Raw genomic sequence first — 23,282 nt, 5'->3', positions numbered from 1 at the left:
CAGAACTTCAATATGCCGATAATGAAGTCTACACATTCAGAGGAAGATCTTCAAGCTATCCTAAATGTCTTTGCAGAAGCATATGACAAGCTTGGCCTCTCGCTTAACATCAGAAAAACCAAAGTGCTTCATCAGCAGGTGCAAACCAATCCCTCTGTAGCGCCATCAATCCCGTTTAATGGTGCGCTGGAGAATGTCAATCACTTTTGGCAGCCATCTTCTGTAAAAGCTGACATTGACGCTGAAATTCAGCATCACCTGAGCTCTGCGAGTGCCGCATTCTCCCGAATGAAGCGTAGAGTGTTCAAGGATCGGGATATTCACAGGGAGACCAAAATGCTTATTTACAAAGTCATTGTACTACAGACCTTACTGTACGCCTGTGAAACATGGACCATCTATAAACGCCACTCCCAACTTCTTGAAAGATTCCACCAACGCTGCCTCCGTAAAATTCTGCAAATTACTTGGAAAGATAGGTGGACTAAAGTTAGCGTATTGGAAGAAGCAAAGACCACCAGTGTTGAAACAATGATCCTCCATCATCAACTTCGCTGGACCGGCCATGTTGTTCGAATGCCTAATCACCATCTTCCAAAGCAACTACTTTACTCCCAACTTAAGGATGGAAAACGGAATATCGGTGGACAGCAAAAGAGATTTAAAGATGTTCTCAAAGCTAATCTAAGAAAATGTAACATGAGCATCGAGAACTGGGAAGCCTTGGCTCATGACCATCTCAATTGGAGGTCGACCATTATCAAAGGTGCTATGGACTATGAAGAAGCACGAGTACAGGGCGAATGGGACAAACGAGCTAAGCGGAAGGCACATCAAGCAAATCCTCACCGTGACCATCTTCCATCTGGAAACCTATGTCCTCACTGTGGGAGGCTGTGTGGATCCAGAATTGGCCTCCACGGTCACTTAAGGACCCATTGTTAAAGACCTTGCCCTGGAAGACACGAGTGATTGCCAATGAATGAATGACATTTAGGATTCTAACTGAGTTTCTGTCTCTTTTGATTTTGCTTTCCTTCTCTCTCTAACCATTTTAAGAGTTTTGTCAGTCATCCATTGAGGTCTTTCTCTCTTTTTAACTAGAGGTATTGTCTTTTTGCATTCTTCCCTGATAATTCCCTGACTTCATTCCATAGTTCTTCTTGTTCTCTAAGTTTAAAATCTCAAATACACATAATACAGAGAAATACTACAAAGTAATTTGCTTCAGTTTACTAAAAAACTGAAGCTTGGGAGGAAATTCACTTTTTAGCAGGACACTGATCCCAAACACAAGGCCAAAGCAACATTGGTGAATGTCCCTACATTGAGTCCTGGATCTCAATCCCATTGTGTCAGGCCCAGGATGTGACTCAGGAACCAGACCAACGGCTGTAGTTAATTCGTGTTTTATTAGGGTAATGTCCAAACAAAGACTGCGTTTTCTCATGAAGCAATACAGAGATACAGGTCCTGCGGCATTGGGAGAAAGTTGACAGAGCAAGGGACTTCTTCCTGCCTGTTCTTTAAGAAGGGGCCAAACGGGCGCGCAATCTTTCGCTCCTCCTTAACTGCCCCTCAGGTACTGCCCGCCTTCCCCCCCTTCTCTCCTGTCTTTTCAGCTGTCTGCGTGTGCGCGGTGAGGGGGGAAGCATCACCCCCTCCTCTTCTGAAGTTTCCGATTCCATGATGGGGGATAGGGGAGGAGCTGATGGTAAACTGCCTCCCCGCTTTTCAGCTGTGAGCAGCCCTCCCTCTTTCCCCCCTTGCTCTGAGCCTGAAAGAGGGGGAGGCGTGAGAATGTCCAGGGAGGGCTCAGGCTCCCCGTTGCTAAGCGACCTTATCACTGGCAGTTCCTCTGTTTCGTCTTCGCTCCAAAGGGGGGGAAGTTCCTCCCCCTTCCCTCTGCCATCCATCCGAATATTCTCCCAACTCTCCGGGATCCAGCTCCCCAGGATTGGGACCCCAGCTCTGCCTTCCGACACCATCCCCCCTCCCAGGCTGTGCCCCCCTCCCCTTGTCTGGCTTGGGACGGTGGGGAAAACGTTGATGGAAAAGTTTTACCAATTCTGGAGCATGCACATCAGCTGCATCTTCCCATGATCTGTCAGCCACCCCATAGCCTTTCCAGTGAATCAAGTACTGCAGCTTGTGGCGTCTGATCCTGGAATCTAAGATCTCCTCAACTTCAAACTCAAGCTGCTCATTTACCAGGAGTGGAGCTCCGGGAGGTTCCTCCGGCCGTAACTCACTGGGAGGGGCGGCTTTCGTTAAGAGGGATCGATGGAACACAGGATGTATTTTAAACGTGTCAGGCAGCTTCAGTCGGTACGCCACGGGATTGTTTTGAGTTTCTATTTCGAAAGGACCCACCCTCTTGTCTTGTAATTTTCTACATTTGCCCGGCATCTGGAGGAAGCGGGTGGACAGCCATACCTGGTCTCCCGGTTGAAGGGGGGGCCCCTCCTTCCTGTGCAGGTCAGCAACTCGCTTGTACTCCGTTTTGGCTTCGTTTAACTGCTGTTTCAGTGTCTGTTGCGCCGCTTGCAATTCCTTAAGGAAGTTCTCAGCTGCCGGTACCAGCATTCCTTCTGAGCTGCTTGGAAAGACTTTAGGATGGAATCCATAATTAGCGAAGAACGGGGCTTGTTGAGTGCTGGAGTGCAGAGAATTGTTGTAGGCGAACTCTGCAAAATGCAAATATGATACCCAGTCAGTCTGTTGATAGGACACATAACTTCGTAAATATCTTTCCAAAACGGCGTTCAAGCGTTCCGTCTGCCCATCTGTCTGGGGGTGATGGGCGGAGGAGAGTTTTAATTCCGTCTGCAACTGTTTCCACATTGCTCTCCAAAATTTGGCTGTGAACTGAGTTCCTCGGTCTGAGACTACGCTGTTTGGCAATCCATGCAGCCGGTAGACTTCTTTGATGAATAACTTGGCCGTTTCTTTAGCCTCTAAGGCCCCTGCACAAGGAAGAAAGTGTGCCATTTTGGTAAGTAGATCCACCACTACTAAGATGGCTGTCATTCCTTGGGATTTGGGTAGATCAGTTATAAAATCCATGGAGAGGTCCTTCCAGGGTTCGTGTGGGACAGGCAACGGTTGTAACAGTCCTGCTGGTGTCCCTGTTTGTGTTTTTGTCCGCAGACAGACAGAGCAGGACTTTACATAACTCTCAATATCCCGACGCATTTTAGGCCACCAGAAGTCCTTGGCCACGTTCTGAATGGTCTTGTAAATCCCAAAGTGTCCCGCTGTGATGGAATCATGACACTGGCGTAGGATTCTGAGCCTTAATTCCCCTTCTGGCACATATCTGGTGGTTTTGAACCATAACAGTCCATTTCTCCAGTGAAAGGTTACTTCTGAGTCTTGACCTTGTCCCGTCTCCTGCTGATATTTTAGCATGTCTGCATCTTCTTGTTGTGCCTTTTTGAGTTCCTCTTCCCATGAAGGCTGGCATACTCCCAACGTTAATTTCTCTGGCGGGATTACGTACTGAGGCTGGTCCTCGGATTCACTTTCTTTGTATTGTGGCTGTCTGGATAAGGCATCCGCTCTCTGGTTTTTGGCTTGGGCATGGTAAGTAATCTGGAAGTTAAACCTAGTGAAGAACTGGGACCATCTTATCTGTCTCTGGTTCAGCTTTCTGGCGGTTTGGAGGCTTTCAAGATTCTTGTGGTCGGAGCGCACTTCAATTCGATGAGAGGTCCCCTCTAGGTACTGTCTCCAGTTTTCAAAAGAGTCCTTGATGGCCAGCAGCTCCTTCTCCCAAACTGTGTAGTTCTTCTCTGCAGGCTTTAACTTCCGAGAGAAGTACGCACAGGGGTGCAGCTCCTTCCCTTCTTGGTCTAATTGTAGCAGGACCCCCCCGATGGCAAAATCTGAAGCATCTGCTTCCACTATGAAAGGGAGGTTCGGATCAGCAAAGCGCAGAATGGGCTCAGTAGCAAACCTTCTCTTCAGCTCCTCAAAGGCCTCGGTGGCGTTCTCTGTCCATTGAAACTTCTTCTTCCCCCTTAAACAGTCAGTCAGAGGAGCTGTTAATTTGGAAAACCCTGGAATGAACTTTCTGTAATAATTGGCAAACCCCAAAAACCGTTGTACATCCTTTTTGGTGACAGGTTGGCCCCAGTCCAATATGCAGCTTACTTTCCCTGGGTCCATCTCCACGCCTTCCGCTGAGATTCGATATCCAAGGAAGTCTAGAGACTTGAGGTCAAATCCACATTTCTCTAATTTAGCATACAGGTGATTTTCTCTCAGTCTCTTCAACACCGTCTTCACATGCTGGTCGTGGTCTTCCTGGTTCTTTGAGAACACCAGGATATCATCTAAGTAACAGATTACATACGTGTCCAACAGGTCTCTAAACACGTCGTTCATGAATTTTTGAAAAATTCCTGGGCTTCCACAAAGCCCGAACGGCATGACCAGGTATTCATACTGTCCGTAAGCGGTCAAGAATCCTGTTTTCCATTCATCTCCCTCCTTCATTCTGATCAGATTGTACGCTCCTCTCAAATCCAACTTCCTGAAGATTTTTGCAGAGCGCAGTCGGTCCAGCAACTCTGAGATCAGGGGCAGCGGGTAGCTGTTGGGGATGGTGATCTGGTTCAATGCGCGATAGTCGTAACAGGGTCTGAGTTCCCCCCCCTTCTTTTTCACAAACAATAGTGGCGCTCCAGCAAGGGATTGTGAGGGGCGTATGAATCCTCGCCTCAGGTTTTTATCCAGGAATTCCTTCAGGGCCTCCCTCTCATTCTCTGTGAGAGAGTACATTCTCCCTGACGGGATGCTGGCTCCTGGCACCAGGTCAATCGCACAGTCGTAAGGGCAGTGGGGGGGTAAAGTCTCTGCCTCTTTTTCATCAAACACATCTTTGAATTCTTCATACTTTGGCGGCAGGGTCACTTGCTTGATCTCTTGCACTGCCCCCGCTAAGGTGTTCTTGATTCCTTCAGGTTGACAGTTCTCCAGTGAACCACACCACCGCCTCCTTCCAACTTATTTTGGGTTCATGCTTTGCTAGCCAGGGCATTCCCAGAATCACCTCAAAGTTCGAAAGATCTGACACGTATAGCGAAATGAACTCATCATGCCCAGGGATTTGAAGTTTCACTTCCTCCGTGGCTTGTGTCACCCCTCCTGACTTCAGGGGTCTTCCATTGATGGTCTCCACAGCTAGGGGAGCGTCCAGTTTCCACCGGGAAATTCCATGACGCTTGGCTAGTTTTGCATCAATAAAATTTGTGGAGGCTCCACTGTCAATTAAGGCCGTGGAATTGAACACCACTCCTCTGGAAGTTGTAATCCGAATAGGCAAGACCAACACCCCCTTTGAGGGAGGTTGGATCATTGGGGGGCCTTTATACAATGCTGCCCCAGGTCCACCGGCCTGCACGTGGACTGGGTATTCTAGTTTCCCGACGGCTCAACTTTCCCCCCTTTCAGTCCACAGTCTCTGGCCACATGGCCCGGCTTTGAACAATAAAAACATAAACGTTCCCGGTGGCGTCTTTCCTTTTCCTCTTCCGACAGTCTTGGCCTAGCCCCTCCCTGTCCCTCAGTTGCATTACCTGCCATCCCTGCAGTGGGAAGGGTCTTGCTGCGGGATGCCGAGGCTGAGTATCTCGGGACCTCCTGCTTCCTTTCCAGGCGCCTTCCTTCCATCCGGTGATCTATCTGTAGGCATAGCCGGATGAGCCCTGGTAGGTCAGCGGGGGGGGGGAGGTCCTGGCCAACTCATCCAGGATTTCAGCATTTAATCCACTCCGGTACATAAACATCAGGGCGGCGTCATTGTAACCAGTTTCCTGGGACAGAATTTTAAAAGCGTTAGTGTACTCGGAAACAGTCCCTTTAGCTTGCTTCAGAGCGCCTAGTTGCCGCGCTACTGTTTCAGCCCTTTGCGGGTCTTGAAACACCTCGGTCATCTCCTGTATAAATCCTCTGTACCTTCCTAAGACAGTATCCTTTCTCACGAGATACGGAGTCACCCATTTTGCAGCTTCTCCCTCCAGGAGGCTAATCACGAAAGCTACTTTAGCCCCATCGTCTGGAAATTCCGTGTGCCTGACATCCAGATATAACTCACATTGAGCCACGAAGGTTGCCAACTGATCACTTTGTCCCACGTATTTTGGGGGCAATCCAATGGGAACCTTTACTACGGCAGCTGGAGGGGCTGTTCGCATCTGGTCTATCGTGGCCTTCAAGGTTTGATTATCCATCTTCAGCGCCTTGACTGCTGCTAGCAGGGCTTGAACATCCGTCTGCAAATCAGCTACCTTAGTCCTCAAGAGTTCCACTTCTTCCGTCTCAGAAGTGGGGTTCGTCCCCCCCGCTGCTCCCTTTGACATCTTGTCCCAGTCAAGTGAAGAGAGCGTTGAGGGTGATTTAGGTGGCTCTGTCAAGCTGTCAGGCCCAGGATGTGACTCAGGAACCAGACCAACGGCTCTAGTTAATTCGTGTTTTATTAGGGTAATGTCCAAACAAAGACTGCGTTTTCTCATGAAGCAATACAGGGATACAGGTCCTGCGGCATTGGGAGAAAGTTGACAGAGCAAGGGACTTCTTCCTGCCTGTTCTTTAAGAAGGGGCCAAACGGGCGCACAATCTTTCACTCTTCCTTAACTGCCCCTCAGGTACTGCCCGCCTTCCCCCCCTTCTCTCCTGTCTTTTCAGCTGTCTGCGTGTGCGCGGTGAGGGGGGAAGCATCACCCCCTCCTCTTCTGAAGTTTCTGATTCCAGGATGGGGGATAGGGGAGGGGCTGATGGTAAACTGCCTCCCCGCTTTTTGGCTGTGAGCAGCCCTCCCTCTTTCCCCTCTTGCTCTGAGCCTGAAAGAGGGGGAGGCGTGAGAATGTCCAGGGAGGGCTCAGGCTCCCCATTGCTAAGCGACCTTATCACTGGCAGTTCCTCTGTTTCGTCTTCGCTCCAAAGGGGGGAAGTTCCTCCCCCTTCCCTCTGCCATCCATCCGAATACTCTTCTCCCAACTCTCCGGGATCCAGCTCCCCGGGATTGGGACCCCAGCTCTGCCTTCCGACACATTGAGAATCTGTGGCAACATTTGAAAATTGCAGTCCAAAAGCAAACTCCAACCAACCTGAATGACCTGGAGTGAATCTGCCAAGAAGAATGTGCCAAAATCCCTCTGACACTGTGTGCAAAGCTTGTACATACCTACCGCAAAAGACTTAAAGCTGTTATTGCAGTGAGGTGATTCTACCAAATATTAATGTGGGGGGGTGGAATACTTATGGAAGAAATATGTTTCAATTTTTTGTTTCTTACGAACATTTCCCAAAATAAAACCAATGTCACCTTACAATAATTGATTTTGAGTTTCAGTGTTTCAGAATAAAACCCTATCAATAAACGCAGAAGTACAGGAAAAAAATGATCACACCAAAACAAGATGCTCTAATAGTCATGGAGGACTGGAATGCAAAAGTAGCAAACAAGAAAGAGTTATAAATTGTGGGGGAATGGGGCTTAACAGATAGAAATGAGGCAGGAAAAAGATTTATTGAATTCTGTGAAGCCAATAATTAATATCTTGCAAACACATCTTTCAAGCAACTGAAAAGACAACCGTACGCGTGGACATCACCAAATGGTCAATATAGAAATCAAATTGATTATAAAATTGGAAGCAGCAGATGGACAACCACCGCTCGTGGCAAAAAGAGGAGGGTGCTGGTGGTTGGAGACTCGCTGCTCAGGGGGGTAGAGGTATACCAGCCGGACAAAATGAATCGGGAAGTCTGTTGTCTCCCTGGGGCACGCATCCGGGACGTCACTGATAACCTGCCGAGGCTCATTGGGAACCAAGATAGCTACCCCTTTCTCCTCATCCATGTGGGCACAAACGAAACGGCCAGAAACACCTTGGAACATATCACCTCAGACTATGAGGCTCTGGGTATGAAGGTCAAGCATTTGGGGGCGCAGGTGGTCTTCTCATCAATTCTTCCCGTGAAGGATAGAGGGCTACAAAGGGAAAGGAAGATACTGCAGGTCAACGACTGGTTACGCAGATGGCGTCGATGGGAAAGGTTTGGATTCTGGAACCATGGTCTTCTTGCAGGGGGGACTGTTGGCAAGAGATGGGCTGCACCTCACGAGGACTGGGAAAAATCTCTTTGGCTGAAGTGTGGCAAAACTCATCAAGAGGGCTTTAAACTAAAGCCTCTGGGGGATGGAGATGATAGCTCAAATACCGATCCAAAGACAGCGGGCTGTAAACCCAAGGATTTGAAGGGTACACGAGACACTGGGAGAGAGAAAGGGATGCATGGCAAAGCTCAAGGTATATTAACGGAGGAATCTAATCGGGACAAAAGAGACTTCTGCTGTCTATATACCAACACGCGGAGCTTGGGAAACAAGCAACAGGAGCTTGAAGTCTTAGTGCATCAAGGCAAATATGACTTCATAGGGATAACAGAGACTTGGTGGGATGACTCCCATGATTGGAATATAGCCATTCAAGGATATAAACTCTACAGAAAGAATAGAAGCAACAGAAAAGGAGGGGGAGTAGCGTTATACGTCAAAGACAAATACACCTCTATGGAAATCCAAGAGAGCGAACAAAGTGGTCCGATAGAGACCATTTGGGTAAAAATAAATGGAGAAACAAATAAAACCGACATGGTAGTAGGTGTCTACTACACACCCCCTGGCCAAGAAGAGGTGGTAGACGAGGCCTTTCTCAAACAAATCTCTGAAATCTCAAGGAGGCAAGAAGTAGTAGTGATGGGGGACTTCAACTACCCGGATATCTGCTGGGAGACAAACTCTGCAAAGCACAAAGCCTCCAACAAATTCCTGATGGGCCTTGCTGATAATTTCCTCTTTCAAAAAGTAGAAGAAAGAACAAGGGGATCGGCAATCCTGGACCTGATCTTAACTAACAGGGACGAATTGGTAACGGAAATTAAAGCGGTCGGTACCTTGGGGGAAAGTGACCACGTAATGCTGGAATTCGTGATTCTGGGGAAAGCCAAAGAAGAATATAGTCAAATATGGACCTTGGATTTCAGGAAAGCCGATTTTAGCAAGCTCGGGGAAATGATGGGTAGGATCCCGTGGCTAGATAGACTAAAGAAAAAAGGAGCCCAAGAAGCGTGGGAGTTCATGAAGAAGGTATTACAAAAAGCCCAATCGCAAACAATTCCAAAGAGGAAGAAAAACGGAAGACATCGGAAAAACCCAATGTGGCTACACGGAAGACTGATGGAGGAGGTAAAAATAAAAAAGAGCATGTTGAGATATGTGCTAGAGCGGGGAGAGAAACCATAAGAGAGAGCGGTCCGGACTGGTGGAGTCCCTGGTGGTGCCTAGTGACAGGCAGTAACCATGAGCAGGTAGGAACCTGACAGGGAGAGCCAGGGAAGGACGCCTCACAGAAGCCTTATGAAGTTTGCGGATGATACGAAACTGGGAGGGATAGCTAACACAATGGAAGACAGGAATAAAATCCAAAGGGACCTGGATAGACTAGGAAATTGGACTGAAATTAATAAAATGACATTCAATAAAGACAAATGCAAGATTCTGCATTTAGGCCACAAAAACAAAATGCACGGGTACAGGATGGGAAATACCCAGCTTAGCAGTAGTGCGTGTGAGAAGGACCTTGGAAATGTAGTGGATCGCAAGTTGAACATGACCCAGCAGTGTGATGCTGCGGCAAAAAAGGCAAACGCGGTTTTGGGGCTGCATAAACAGAGCTATAGTTTCCAGGTCGAGGGAAGTAATAGTCCCACTATATTCTGCATTGGTCAGGCCTCATCTGGAATACTGCGTTCAGTTCTGGGCACCTCATTTTAAGAAAGATATAGACAAGTTAGAGCAGGTTCAGAAGAGGGCGACGAGGATGATAGCCGGTATGGAGAACAAGTGAGGAAAGGTTGAAGGAACTTGGCATGTTCAGTCTGGTGAAGAGAAGGCTGAGGGGTGACATGATTGCACTCTTCAAGTACCTGAAGGGCTGTCACATAGAGGAGGGTACAGATTTGTTCTCTGCTGCCCCAGAGGGTAGGACTAGGTCTAATGGTTTTAAGTTGCAGGAGCGTAGATTCAGATTGGACATTAGAAGGAACTTCTTGACAGTAAGGGCAGTTCGGCAATGGAACCGACTGCCTACGGAGGGGGTGGGATCCCCTTCGCTGGATGTCTTCAAGCAGAAGCTGGACAGCTATCTGCGGGAGATGCTCTAGCTGTGGATTTCCTGCTGTGAGCAGGGGGTTGGACTCGATGGCCTACAAGACCCCTTCCAACTCTATGATTCTATGAGAAGTTCATACTTTCTGCGAAAACAAGATCAGGAGCAGACTGGGGTGCAGATCATGAACTGGTCATATCAAAAATCAGAGTAAAGCTAAAGAAGACCAACAAAGCAATCATAATGCCAAAACACAATTTAATTTAACATTCCAGAAGAATATAAAGATCAAATAAGGAACAAATTTGAGGCTTTAAACCTAGCTGAGAGAGAACCAGAAAAATTATGAAGTGACGTCAGAGACATTATCAGGAAAGAGTGCAAAAAAAAAATACCTGTAATTAAAAAGAGAGAAAGACCTCAATGGATGACTGATGAAGCTCTTAAAATGGTTAAAGAGAGAAGGAAAGCAAAAGGAGATAGAAACACAATTAAAACCCTAAATGCAATAATACAGCGACTAGTACATAGGGACAAAGAGAAGTACTACAATAATTATTGTATAGAAATAGAAGAGGATAATAAAAAAGGTAGAACAAGATCCGTATTCCAAAACAGTAGATAAATTAAAGGGAAATTTAAACCAAAAGTAAATGGTAAAGGTGTCCCCGCACTTATAGTGCAAGTCGTTTCCGACTTTTAGGGTGACATCTTGCAACGTTTACTAGGCAAACCGTGTATATGGGGTGGGACTGCCAGTTCCTTCCCGGGCCTTTCTTTACCCCCCAGTATATGCCGGGTACTCATTTTACCGACCACGGATGGATGGAAGGCTGAGTGGAGCTCGAACCCTTTTACCGGAGATTCGACTTCCTCCTTCCATTCGAATCGAACTCCGGCCGTGAGCAGAGCTTCGGTTGCGTTACTGCTGCTTACCACTCTGCACCACGGAGGATTCAACAGGGGAACAAACTGACTAACCGAGATAAAATAAAAGGAAGATGGAAGCAATACACTGAAGAACTCTATAAAAGAGATGACAGGATGACAGATTCATTCATGGAGGATCTGTATCATGAAGAACCAGAAATTTTAGAATGTGAGGTGAAAGCTGCTCTTAAAATACTTGGAAGAAACAAATCACCAGGAACAGATGGCATACGAAGAGAGTTTCTACAAGCTACTGAGACTGAATCTGTCCAAATTTTGTCAAAAACTTGTCAAGAAATATGGAAAACTAAACAATGGCCCACAGACTGGAAGCGTTCCATATACATCCCAATTCCAAAGAAAGGGGATCCCAGGGAAATGCAGTAATTATCAAATTATTGCCTTAATGCAAGTAAAGTAATGCTCAAGATTCTACAACAAAAGCTTTTACCATATATGGAGCGAGAAATGCCAAATGTCCAAGCTGGATTTAGAAAGGGAAGAGGCACCAGAGATCATATCGCAAATATATGTTGGATAATGGAACAGACCAAGGAATTTCAGAAGGAAATCATCCTGTACTTTATAGATTACAGAAAAGCCTTTGATTGTATAGATCATGAAAAACTATGGAATGCTTTAAAAGAAATGGGGGTGCCACAGCATCTGATTGTTCCAATGAGCAACCTATATTCTGGACAAGAGGCTACTGTAAGGACAGAATATGGAGAAATTGGTTCCTCATCAGGAAGGGTGTGAGACAGGGTGTATTTTATCACCCTCTCTGTTTAATCTATATGCAGAATATATCATACGGAAAGCAGGATTGGACCAAGATGAAGGAGGTGTGAAAACTGGAGGAAGAAATATCAATAATTTAAGATATGCAGATGATACCATACTATTATAGCAGAAACCAGTAATGATTTGAAACAAATGCTGATGCAAGTTAAAGAGGAAAGCACAAAAGCAGGACTACAGCTAAACATCAAGAAGACTAAAGTAGTAACAGAAGATTTATGTAACTTTAAAGTTGACAATGAGGACATTGAACTTGTCAAGGATTTATCAGCATCTTGGCACAGCCATTAATCAAAATGGAGACAACAGTCAAGAAATCAGAAGAAGGCTAGGACTGGGGAGGGCAGTTATGAGAACTAGAAACGGTGCTCAAATGCAAAGATGTATCACTAAACACCAAAGTCAGGATCATTCAGACCATGGTATTCCCGATGGATCTGAAAGTTGGACAATGAAGAAAGTGGTTAAGAGAAAAATCAACTCATTTGAAATGTGGTGTTAGAGGAGAGTTTTGCAGATATCATGGACTGCGAAAAAGACAATAGTTGAATGTTAGAACAAATTAAACCAGAACTATCACTTGAAGCTAAAATGGTGAAACTGAGGTTATCATACTTTGGACACATCACGAGAAGGCATGATTCACTAGAAAAGACAATAATGCTGGGAAAAACAGAAGGGATTAGAAAAAGAGGAAGGCCAAACAACAGATGGATTGATTCCATAAAGGAAGACACAGACCTGAAATTACAAGATCTGAGCAGGGTGATTTACAACAGATGCTACTGGAGGTCACCAATTCACAGGGTTGCCATAAGTCATAATCAACTTGAAGGCACATAACACAGAGAATGAAATTACAATATACCATTTTTAATTCAGTAATATGAGAGCATTGGTCGGGGCGATTACTTTTGCAAGGCACTGTATGTTCCTTCCCCTGCAGCAGCTTCAAAAGAAAGGGCAGCATCTCTTTTCCCCATAAGGAAAGTAGCCCGTTTTCCCTGTGAAAGTGAGCTTCCCAGTGGGAATAAAATGCACTGTGCATAGGACGTGTTTTTTGGGGGAGAGGGGGGATAATCAAAGGTCACTTTTATCCAGGGATGCAAGAATGGGTGAATACTCTTCCACTCCACTTTTGGGAAGGAGAACGTTTACATTATTTTCAGCATGGCAGGAACAGAAGGGAGGTAGTAATCTCTGGATTGTTATATTGTGAGTGAGGTCCAGAGGCCTGGAGGGGGGGACACTGTTTTTATTTTTAAAACCCTGATGTCAGCCCCATTTGGCCCTCCAGGTCCCAGGACTTTGGCATTTCCAGTCATTCTGGAAACTGATGTGCGTGACAAAAGCAGAAAATTGTCTAGGGGTTGAGAGGAGGCACCCCTCTTTCTCCAGATACAAAAAAGTAGAGACTGCCTTTCCAGCCCTAGATGAGAGGCCTATCCCTATGCATGCTGTCCTTCTTCCTTCAAGGAGGCAATTTCTATTTACACCACAGTATGATGTCTCATGGTATTTAACACTTTGGCTTAGAAAGGAAAAACTGGCATAAAGTAACTAAATCATTTTGGGTTGTATTCAACTAAGTCCTTCTCAGAGAAGACCCAATGAAATTAATGAACCTATGTTAGTCATGTCTATTTACTTCAATGCTAGGCCTATGTAGAGTAGACCCACTGAATACTACCCTTTACATTTAACTTTAAGGTCTTCCAACTCCTCAGTGGTGGAGTCTGACTAGTGTCATGTGCCTGCATTTTCAGAAAACAAAGATGGAGACGCACTGGAACCAGAACAACTGTAAGTGTGTCTCCACCCAGTGTGAAGTAGTAGTAGTAGTAGTAGTATACTTTATTGCAAAGCCGAAGGCCATCGCATAGCCAACACAATCCTTTTTAAAAGGATAAACGCCAATAATACATATAAAACTAAAATTCCAATACAATCAATTTAAAATTAGCAAGACAATAAAACTTAATGGCCGGGGACCACAATCGGAATCAATTAAATGCTAAAAGGCCTGGTCTGTGCGAGAATAAAATAACCACCCGGAGTCCCCTCAACGATCAATCCTGAATATGTTTTGCACAGATTTTTTGGGCTGCCAGTGCAAAAAGGGACACCCTATGCATTATAGAGGCGTCCATGTCTGACATCAGATAGTGTATTTTTTCATAGTCTAGAGCCAGGTGCGAGCGTGACAACAGCCCTTTCAAGTACTTTGCATGAGGGTGCGAATAAATGGAGCAGGTGAACAGATAATAAGATAGATCTTCTACCTCCGGAACTCCGCAAATGCAAAGTCGCTGGGACCATGGCATCCGAGAGTGGCGGCCATCCCTCACCGCGTTTGGCATGGTGTTAAAACGAAGTTTACAGGGATAGGCTGGGCCAGGTATGTTGCTCTGGCGTGATCATGCTTAAAAACCCAGTACCATTTGGAGAATTTAGAATTAATTATAGTCAATCTATCTAAGTAGGCAGTGTCGACAAATTGCATCATGAAGACTCATTTTGTTAGTTAAAGAGAAGAGGCCTGTGACGAGATGTGGTAGAGTTGGTATAGACTATCAATTCGTGCGTTCCACGACCCAACACATGTGGCCTGGCCAAAACATGGATTGAGTATTAGCTTGGCTGGTGCGTCATTTATAGATCTCCAGAAGTTCATAAGGGTACAGTGTATACAGGCTCTGAGCAGTGGAAGGCCCGTCTCTGCTTGTAGCAGCGCCGCTGGGGTGCCTGGAGGCAAAGACAGAAGTCTTCTCAGGAAGCTACTTTGTATAACCTCTAAACTGGCAATATGGGTTTCTTCCCAGCCCCACACCGCCGCACCATACGTGATCTGAGGAATAACCTTACTTTGAATTTTTTTTAGGGCGGGGTCAATTAAATTGCCACCTGCGGTGCGATAGACTCTAAGTATGGCCCCGCTTGTTTTTAGTGCTGACCCTTTGGTTCTTTCTATATGCTTTTTCCAAGAAAGGTTGTCTGAAAAATATATGCCCAGGTATTTGAAGACTCGGCCTTGTTCGAGTTGGTAACCAGCTATTGATCATTCATAGTTAAGATGCCTTTTACCAAAGACCAATACCTTTGTCTTACCATAGTTGATCTGCAAATTTTCTTTAGCACAATAGTCATCAAGTCTCTGTAATAACCTCCTTAAACCACTGCAGGTGATCGAGAGTAAAATCATATCGTCCGCATATAGGAGTAGAGAGATTTCCCTACTTCCGATGGAGGGAGGAAAGAAGGCTGGACCGGGTAACGCAGGGACTATACCGCTCAGGTAAAGATTAAAAAGTAGGGGGGCCAAAAGACATCCCTGTTTTACTCCTTTATTTACAGCAATGGGATCTGTGAATGAGCCAGAAATTCCTCCCCTTAGTCGGGCGTTAGGGTTGGAGTTCTCTTAGCAAAAACAAGAGACGTCTGTCAATATTAGAGTTGGCCAACTTAGGCCACAAAAGATTTCTATCTATGGAATCAAATGCTGCTGCCAGGTCAACAAATGCAACATATAAATGTTTAGTGGGCCCAGCAATGCATTGTTTAGCTAAGTAGTGAAGAGTCAGGCAGTGATCGATGGGGCTCATGCCTTTCCTAAACCCAGCTTGTTCCGGGAAGATAATTTGATTTTCGAGTTCCCAGTCCTCTTGCTTGTGTAGGAGATATTTACTGTAAAGCTTAGTGCCAATGTTTAGGAGGCTAATTGGACAGTAGTTCATAGGGTCCCGCTTGTCTCCGTGTTTATAGATAGGGAGGACTATGCTCGCCTCCAACCTTCTGGGAGGACAGGAGAACGACTAATTTGAGTAAATAACTTAGCCAAAACAGGGGCCCACCAGTCAGGAAAGTTTTTAAATAGTTCAGGGGGCATCATATCCTTCCCTGAGGCTTTGCCAGTTCTTAGAGATGAAATAAGAGATTTAATTTGAGTTGACGTAACCGGGGGCCAATGGGGCATGTTCTTTACTTCAATAGTAGAGAGGGACTCATTATTTACTGGGAGGGATGTATAAAGATTACTGAAATGGGAATGCCAGGTGGCTGCTGGTATTTGGCCTAATATTAAATGCCTGGTTACTCCCATGCCAGAAGCAACAAGGTCCCAAAACAGACCCTCCGTTCTTTCAACCACCGCCAAACCTAGTTGTTGCCATTGAGATTCAGCAAATTCTGCCTTTTTTTGTTTTAATAGTAACTTATATGCGGATCTCAAGTTCACATAGAGGTCATGGGAGTGGTTCTTCGGGTTTCTAGATGCCTGTCAGCAGTAAGCCCTCATCTTTCTCTTGGTGGACTTACATTCTTGGTCAAACCAAGTATTACCAAAACACCGGTTGGCCGTATATTGTTTTTTCTGGACCAGCCTAGGTTTTAGGTGAGACAGAATGATCTGACAGGCCTTCAAGGCATCGACCTCAGAGTTCATAACTCCTTGACGAAGGGATTGGAAGATGTTACCATCAAGAAGTTGTGTAATAGAGAAACACAGGTCAACAGACCAGCGAATTCTCCGTTCCACCACTAGTGTCCCCTCTATGTTCAGCGAAGGTTGGGGAGGAATCGGGTACAGAAGGTTCACATTGAGCGAGAGTGGAAAGTGATTGCTTTCCACCCTGTTATCAACATCGAACCCAAGGACATCTTGGAGCAAAACATGGGAAACTAGCATAAAATCAATTGTACTGCCACCCCAGTTGGTTAAGTAAGTAAAGAAGCCCTTAGACGCGTCAACAACAGAGCCATTCAAAATCTCAAGGTGGTGTAAATGCGAAAGCTCAACCAAGCGCCTACCCTGCTTATTGGTCTTTTTGTCCTGAAAAACCCTATAGAACATAGGAGCCTGAGGGACAGGCCCCCAGTTTGTAGAGGCCTCGCCATTTGGCCATAAGTCACCCAATCTAGCATTAAAATCTCCACAAAGCAACAGTCTAGCATTGGGGAATTGGGACTCCAACTGCGCCAGAATTACTGACAGCCAGTCCCATACGCTGTTATAGCCCAAGAACTTAGTTTAGAGGGGGGGGTGAAATATACATTAATGCAGATTAAGAGACCTGTGGATTTGGCCATGATCCTCAGGATCTGTATGTATTGTGAAAAATTGTTAGGTAGCTGCTGAACCTCAACTAACAAGTCCACCGAGATAAAGATAGTAAGCCCCCCACTACCATGGCCTTTTGATTTCTGTTTTACGGCTGGGCTGGAAAAAGCACGGTAACCACGTAAAAACGGTAATTCTGATTTAACAGCCCAAGTTTCTTGGAGACAAAGAATCTTAAATTTTTGAAGATAGTCAACAAAGTCTGCATCATGTAGCTTGTTCTCCCAACCCATGATGTTCCACAATAGGATGGATAATTGTCAAGCTAGAGAAATTGAGTTGAAAGCTTTGGGATCACAGACACAGCCGTTGGCATTGACAGATGGCTCAATAGGGGTTGAGACGTGTGAGCTTTCCCCCCTTACTGCTAGCTCTGACTCCTGAAGGTTCGCAATGCAGTTTAACTGAGTCTTCGCAGAGTCAGTAATTACCTCCAACGGAACCTGGGAAGTGGATCTTGATGTGCTTCTCTTCGGAGGGGAACTTTCAAGCGAACCCAACTCTGCCTCCTCAAGGAACCTCATCCTAAGCCAGTAGCCGGGAGACGTAGGTTTCATGTTTCTAGCTATGTTGCTGTATATATAAGTAGTCTCAGGAAGAGGAGTACCATTTGGCCTAAGAAGTGGTTCACGTGTCACCTTTCCTTGTGCGCCAGAGAGGGGGAAACCCCCCTCATCAGATGTTAACCTCCCCTTTCTAGGTACCCCGTGACTATTAAGAGGAGAAAATAAGGATCCATGCTAGTAGCCTGGCTCCTAGGAAAATCCGGCCCACCATTAAAGGGCCTTGAGTTAGGGGCAGGCCCCACCAGGGCAGAACCAGGGGGAAATTTCTTCTGCGTAAGGGACTTTACAAGGTGGGACCTTAGATAGTCCAATCTTCTCAAAATTTCAGATTGGCCCAAAGGTGAAAGGGTGCCAAATGAGTCTATCAGCAACAACTCTTCTTTATTAAAGGGGACTTCGGTCTCTCCTGCCGGAGGGCCAATAGCTTGAGACCTAGTATCCAAACTCCCACAATGGATAGCTGGCTCAGTTTCTCTGTGGCTCGGGTGCAAGTCCTCCAATGTCAGGTCAATAAGAATGTCAGGCTTCTCCATCACATCTGCTTTCAAAGGGCCAAAACCCGGCCTACGGGAAGGAATTAGGGGTTCTGGATGCGCCCTATTTTCAAAGAATCTTGAAATGATTATTCCAGCATTGGCCAAAACGCCCTTATTGGTGAGGATGCGGTTTGTCGCCGTCCAGGTAGAAAACAAGACCACGACACAGGCATTTATGCCATTATAAAACAAATACTCCCAGTGTGAAGTCAGAACAATGCTCTGACTTCTCTCCAGTTCCAAGCTAAAGCTAGGACTAGAGGTTATTCCCAGCTCCTCTCTCTAATTTGGAGCTCAAAAGAGGTGAGAATTGTCCCTGCAGTTGCATTTCAGAGGGTCTCAGATGCCAAACAAAATCTCCTTCTCTAAACTGTACTACTGGGGGCACTTCACAGAAGGCAGTAAAAAAGCTCCAGCTCTCCACTCCAGCTTCCAAAAAGAAAGTTGGGGCTTGTGAGTTTGGCCCTGCGCCTCCAAGAAGCCTCAAGTGCCTTGGAAATACAGGAGCCAAGCTATCACTAGCCTCCCTCCTAACCTTGACTTTGGGAGAGAGCAGGGGTAATCCCCACAGTGGCTCTCAGCTGCCAAAGCACTTTGAAGTATTGCACAACTACAGAATCGTTCCCCACTTGCCTCTGCAGCAGGCATGGGGAACCTCCATCTTGTGGGCCAAGTAAGGACTGCCAGGGGACAATCATGTGTGGAGGCAGGTAAAGCTGTAGCTTCTAAGACACTATCAGGAGGCTTAGAGTGCTTTTGTGATTGTTCCTTGGCAAGCAAGATTTGCATTTGTCACCTTTTAAATTTGGCACTGAGTGCAACCTCCATTGGCATTGGCTTCATTCAAGGGCCCGCAATTAGAGCTCCCAAGTGGAGCCACTCCCTGCAGAAAGCAGGACTTGTAATTAACACTCAATTTCCATGCAGCTCTGAGCGTCAGTGGGACTGGGAATGGCTGTATTCAAAATCTCCTCCTAAGTAGAGCCAATCCCGACAGGAAGCGGGGGTGCAGTTGGTTCACCATCAAATGCAAACCTCGCTTTCTTAGGAATCTTTGCAACACCAGCTTAGAGTCAAGACATGGCTGCAAAGATTCTTTGCAGCCCCATCTTAAATTAAAGCCTGGAATGCAAAGGAAGAGTAGTGCTCCCAAATTCTTCCTTTTAAGTTTGTCACCTGCGGCATCAGGTGATTGACAAGTAGGCAACCACATCCATCTGACAAAAGTGGCCCAGAGAAGGTGAGTCATTTCTGCATCCCCACCCCAACTCTGAATACCCCATTCTAAGGCTGGTAGAAAGGGTGGAACTATCATGCTCACCAGAGGGCAGCAGCACATTCACCATGGCTGGTGTGACAAGCAAAACCTGTGGAACTCTGTGCTGTTGTTTTTATTTAGTTTCTATCAAGAGGTAATATCTCCAAGAATGGTTGTTTTTCCATGTTGTATTTATTATTTATTTACTTTGACATTTATATACCATCTTTCTACCATCACAGAATCCAAGGGAACGTGTCCTAGGTAGTGACCTATCGAGGCATTAAAGACACGAAATTGCTGAGCTTCAGCAATGGGATGGTCTCCTGTGCCTTTACATCATACCCTGACATATTTCACAATTGTTTTATTCTATCATATCATTCTACCGTAGCATACCAGAAATTACCCAGAAAACTGAGGCTGTAGCATAATCAAAATAATATTCTCTGGAACTGTGGCTTTTCAAGGAGTCATATGGAGTTTTCATATACAAAGGACAAGGCTTTATGACCACAGCAACACGGATGGACACACATCACAGAAACACAGATACATTCTTCCACCTAACCCTCAACAGCAAAATTTCTCTAACTACATTGCTTTTAGATTTTTAAATGTTTTTAATTGCATGCAGCATTCTAACTTTTCTGTAAGACAATGTTATAATGACTGACAAAAAAGTAATGGATGGAGTGATCAGATTTCAGTGATATTAACAAACAAAATAATAAGCAAATCTACCTGCAAAACCTGTGTTGCTGCCTTCAGGTCTCGTTTCAGTGTCATCTTCCAAGCCTTCTTCTTCTCCTAGAAGTATTTTAGCTGACAATCAAGGCAATAATTTGTTTTGATCTTCTGCTTCTTGTAAAACTTTGCATACAACAATTCAATTACCTACTTATACATTATTTATTGTAATAGTATCTATAATGTTCAGATTAGATGAATGGGTGAAGAAATACATTATTAATAGAAAGGAAATAAAACAGGCATCCTCTCAAAATAGAAATGGAGCAACAAAATAGTGTGGGACAGTGGACAGCAATGTTGGCAAAGGAGAAATCGTGAGCTTTTCAGGACCACAAAAATACTCTGAGCAAAGCAAATTCATATATTTAAAAAATAAAGAGAACCAACAGTAGCATTTCAATAGCTGTATTTTTGTTTCCCTGTATACAAATCTAGATTGGTGCCCCAATCCACAGAACGGCAAGCACTCCTGTTTGCCCTTCCAAACAGAGGATCACTTATTCCCTGGAGATGCTTGGACTGGAGGGAGGGGCAGGGAGAAACGCTCATGTCAGCAGTGGACAGGCAGCATATTCCTATCATCGTGGTTCTAAGGATCAGGGAGAGCATCATGTCCACCTTCAAGAGTTGTGTTGTTGGAACGTCCCCTATATTCCTAATAATATAAAGAACCTACGATGGCAAGATCTGCAAATTACTTCTCAAAACTGGAATTCACTGATATTGTATATGCCTTTGTTACTGATATTGACCAGACACCTGCTTATATCTTTCCTGGTTATTTTTTTTGTTGCTTGTTTGCTATTAGTATGTTATAAAATTCAACAAACATGCATTTACAAAAAATATAGGAATATACCTATTTAAAGAGAATTTAAAGAGAATGCAGGATGAATACAGCAACAAAGTAAGGTATAAAAAACACACAACAAGTTACCCTAAGTACCATATTTCTTTTATAAAGACAAAGGGGAGTTCCCAGAAGATAGAGCAGGTGACCCTGTTGAAGCCCTAGTCATGCTGTGGAACAGCGAGGCACGTCGGGCTCTTGACACGGTTGCCCCAGAGCGCCCTCTCTGGCATTGTGAAGCCCGGTTTGCACCTTGGTACACCAGTGAGCTATGGTAGGTTATTTCTGGAATCTAGCCTACATAAGGAATGAAGCCACACCAAAGTACACAAGAAGAGCCTGCTGGATCAAGTCAACAGCCCATCTAGTCCAGCATCCTGTTCTCACAGTGGCCAACCAAAGGCCTATGGGAAGTCCAGAAGCAGGAGCTGAGACCACCAGCACCCTCTCCATTTTGAATGCCAGTTGCTGGGAATCACAAGGCATACTGTGAAGTCCCACCTCCATCACAAGTTGTGCCCCCATCACAGTCTGGCAGCCCTGGAGTCAGCTCAACCCATTCCTGTCATTCGAAGCCACTGGGGATGATAGTCCTAGAATTGTGACTGAACTGCAATCACTATATGATAATACGCCAGCTGTATCTATTTTCTATCCATCTAGGGCAGGGGTGCGGAATGTTTTTGGCTCCATGGGCCAGATCCTTATCTGGATCACTCTCATGGGACAAATCCCTTGCACAGGGTTCCCAAGAGCCTAACAGCCAACCAACTGACAGGCATTTGAGAACTGCGGCAGAAATGGCATTGCTACCATATGCTCAGCACATTAGGAAGCATCAATCCTAGGGCTCACAAATTGAGCCTGCACTCTGCAAGAAGCTTCTTCCTCCCCTTTGTTCCCCGCCACTGCAAAAACCACAAGAAAGAAGGCCAGATAGCTGTTGGCTGAAGAGGTGCGGCCAGATAGCTGTTGAGTGCAACTACAAGCTGGGAGTTTTCACTCTGTTTTCTGACTCCTAACTAAGCAAGGAATAGGGAGCTGTGTCAGCTGGTCCAGAGGAGTTACAAGCGAACCAGCTCTCACAGAACAGGAGAACAGGGAGAGCTAACAGGAGTTTGGCAGAGGAAGTTGGTGGAGGAGGTCCCTAACTTTTTTTTTCTTGTATGGCACACCACATAACATTGGGACTCTTCTGTTTACCCTGAAGTAGGAAAGCACAGGCCATTGCAATACAAGTAGAAAGAAAGAAACAAAAGTTTATGGATGGAAAGGACACTCGTGGTGACCTGCAAGGTGTGTGCAATCTTGTTTTCTTGCCAGAGAACAACATGGTGTACACATGTACCAAGTGCAAGTAGGTGACACTGTTGCAAAAAAAACATGAGAGGCCTGGAGTAGCAGGTTGCCACAATGTAGAGTATAACAGAAAATGAGGAGTAAGACAGAACACTGGAACAACATCAGCAGAGAAGTACAAGAGGAGGAAGAACAGCAGCAGAAGAGCTAAAAGACACTCTTCACCAGTGGAACTACGGAACAGCTTTCAGGCATTTGGCAGAAGTATGGCAAAACTCATCAAGAGGGCTTTAAACTAAAGCCTCTGGGGGATGGAGATGCTTAAATACCGATCCAAAGACAGCGGGTTGTAAACACAACGATTTGAAGGGTACAGCAGACACTGGGAGGGAGAAAGAGATGCACAGCAAAGCTCATGGTATATTAACAGAGGAATCCAATCGGGACAAAAGAGACTTCTGCTGTCTATATACCAACGCGTGGAGCTTGGGAAACAAGCAAGGGGAGCTTGAAGTCTTAGTGCATCAAGGCAAATATGACTTCATAGGGATAACAGAAACTTGGTGGGATGACTCCCATGATTGGAATATAGCCATTCAAGGATATAAACTCTACAGAAAGAATAGAAGCAACAGAAAAGGAGGGGGAGTAGCGTTATACGTCAAAGACAAATACACCTCTATGGAAATCCAAGAGAGCGAACAAAGCGGTCCGATAGAGACCATTTGGGTAAAAATAAATGGAGAAACAAATAAAACCGACATGGTAGTAGGTGTCTACTACAGACCTCCTGGCCAAGAAGAGGTGGTAGACGAGGCCTTTCTCAAACAAATCTCTGAAATCTCAAGCAGGCAAGAAGTAGTAGTGATGGGGGACTTCAACTACCCGGATATCTGCTGGGAGACAAACTCTGCGAAGCACAAAGCCTCCAACAAATTCCTGATGGGCCTTGCCGATCATTTCCTCTTTCAAAAAGTAGAAGGAACAAGTGGATC

At 45.5% G+C, this 23,282-nt stretch overlaps 1 protein-coding gene across 1 annotated transcript in view; it reads right to left on the bottom strand.

Annotated features, from left to right (window-relative positions):
- The window catches only part of HTT (huntingtin), a 337,153-nt gene that overhangs the window by 233,700 nt on the left and 80,171 nt on the right, over nucleotides 1-23,282 (bottom strand). Inside the window, exon 11 of the mRNA XM_061584691.1 lies at nucleotides 20,130-20,210. Within this exon, the coding sequence (XP_061440675.1) occupies nucleotides 20,130-20,210 (81 nt within the window). The remainder of the gene's footprint in view (nucleotides 1-20,129; nucleotides 20,211-23,282) is intronic.

This window comes from Rhineura floridana, chromosome 9 (genome assembly GCF_030035675.1).
Source record: "Rhineura floridana isolate rRhiFlo1 chromosome 9, rRhiFlo1.hap2, whole genome shotgun sequence".
NCBI classification, from domain to species: Eukaryota; Metazoa; Chordata; class Lepidosauria; order Squamata; family Rhineuridae; genus Rhineura; species Rhineura floridana.
Note: the sequence above shows the minus strand (reverse complement) of the source record. Positions and strands in the feature narration are given on the sequence as shown.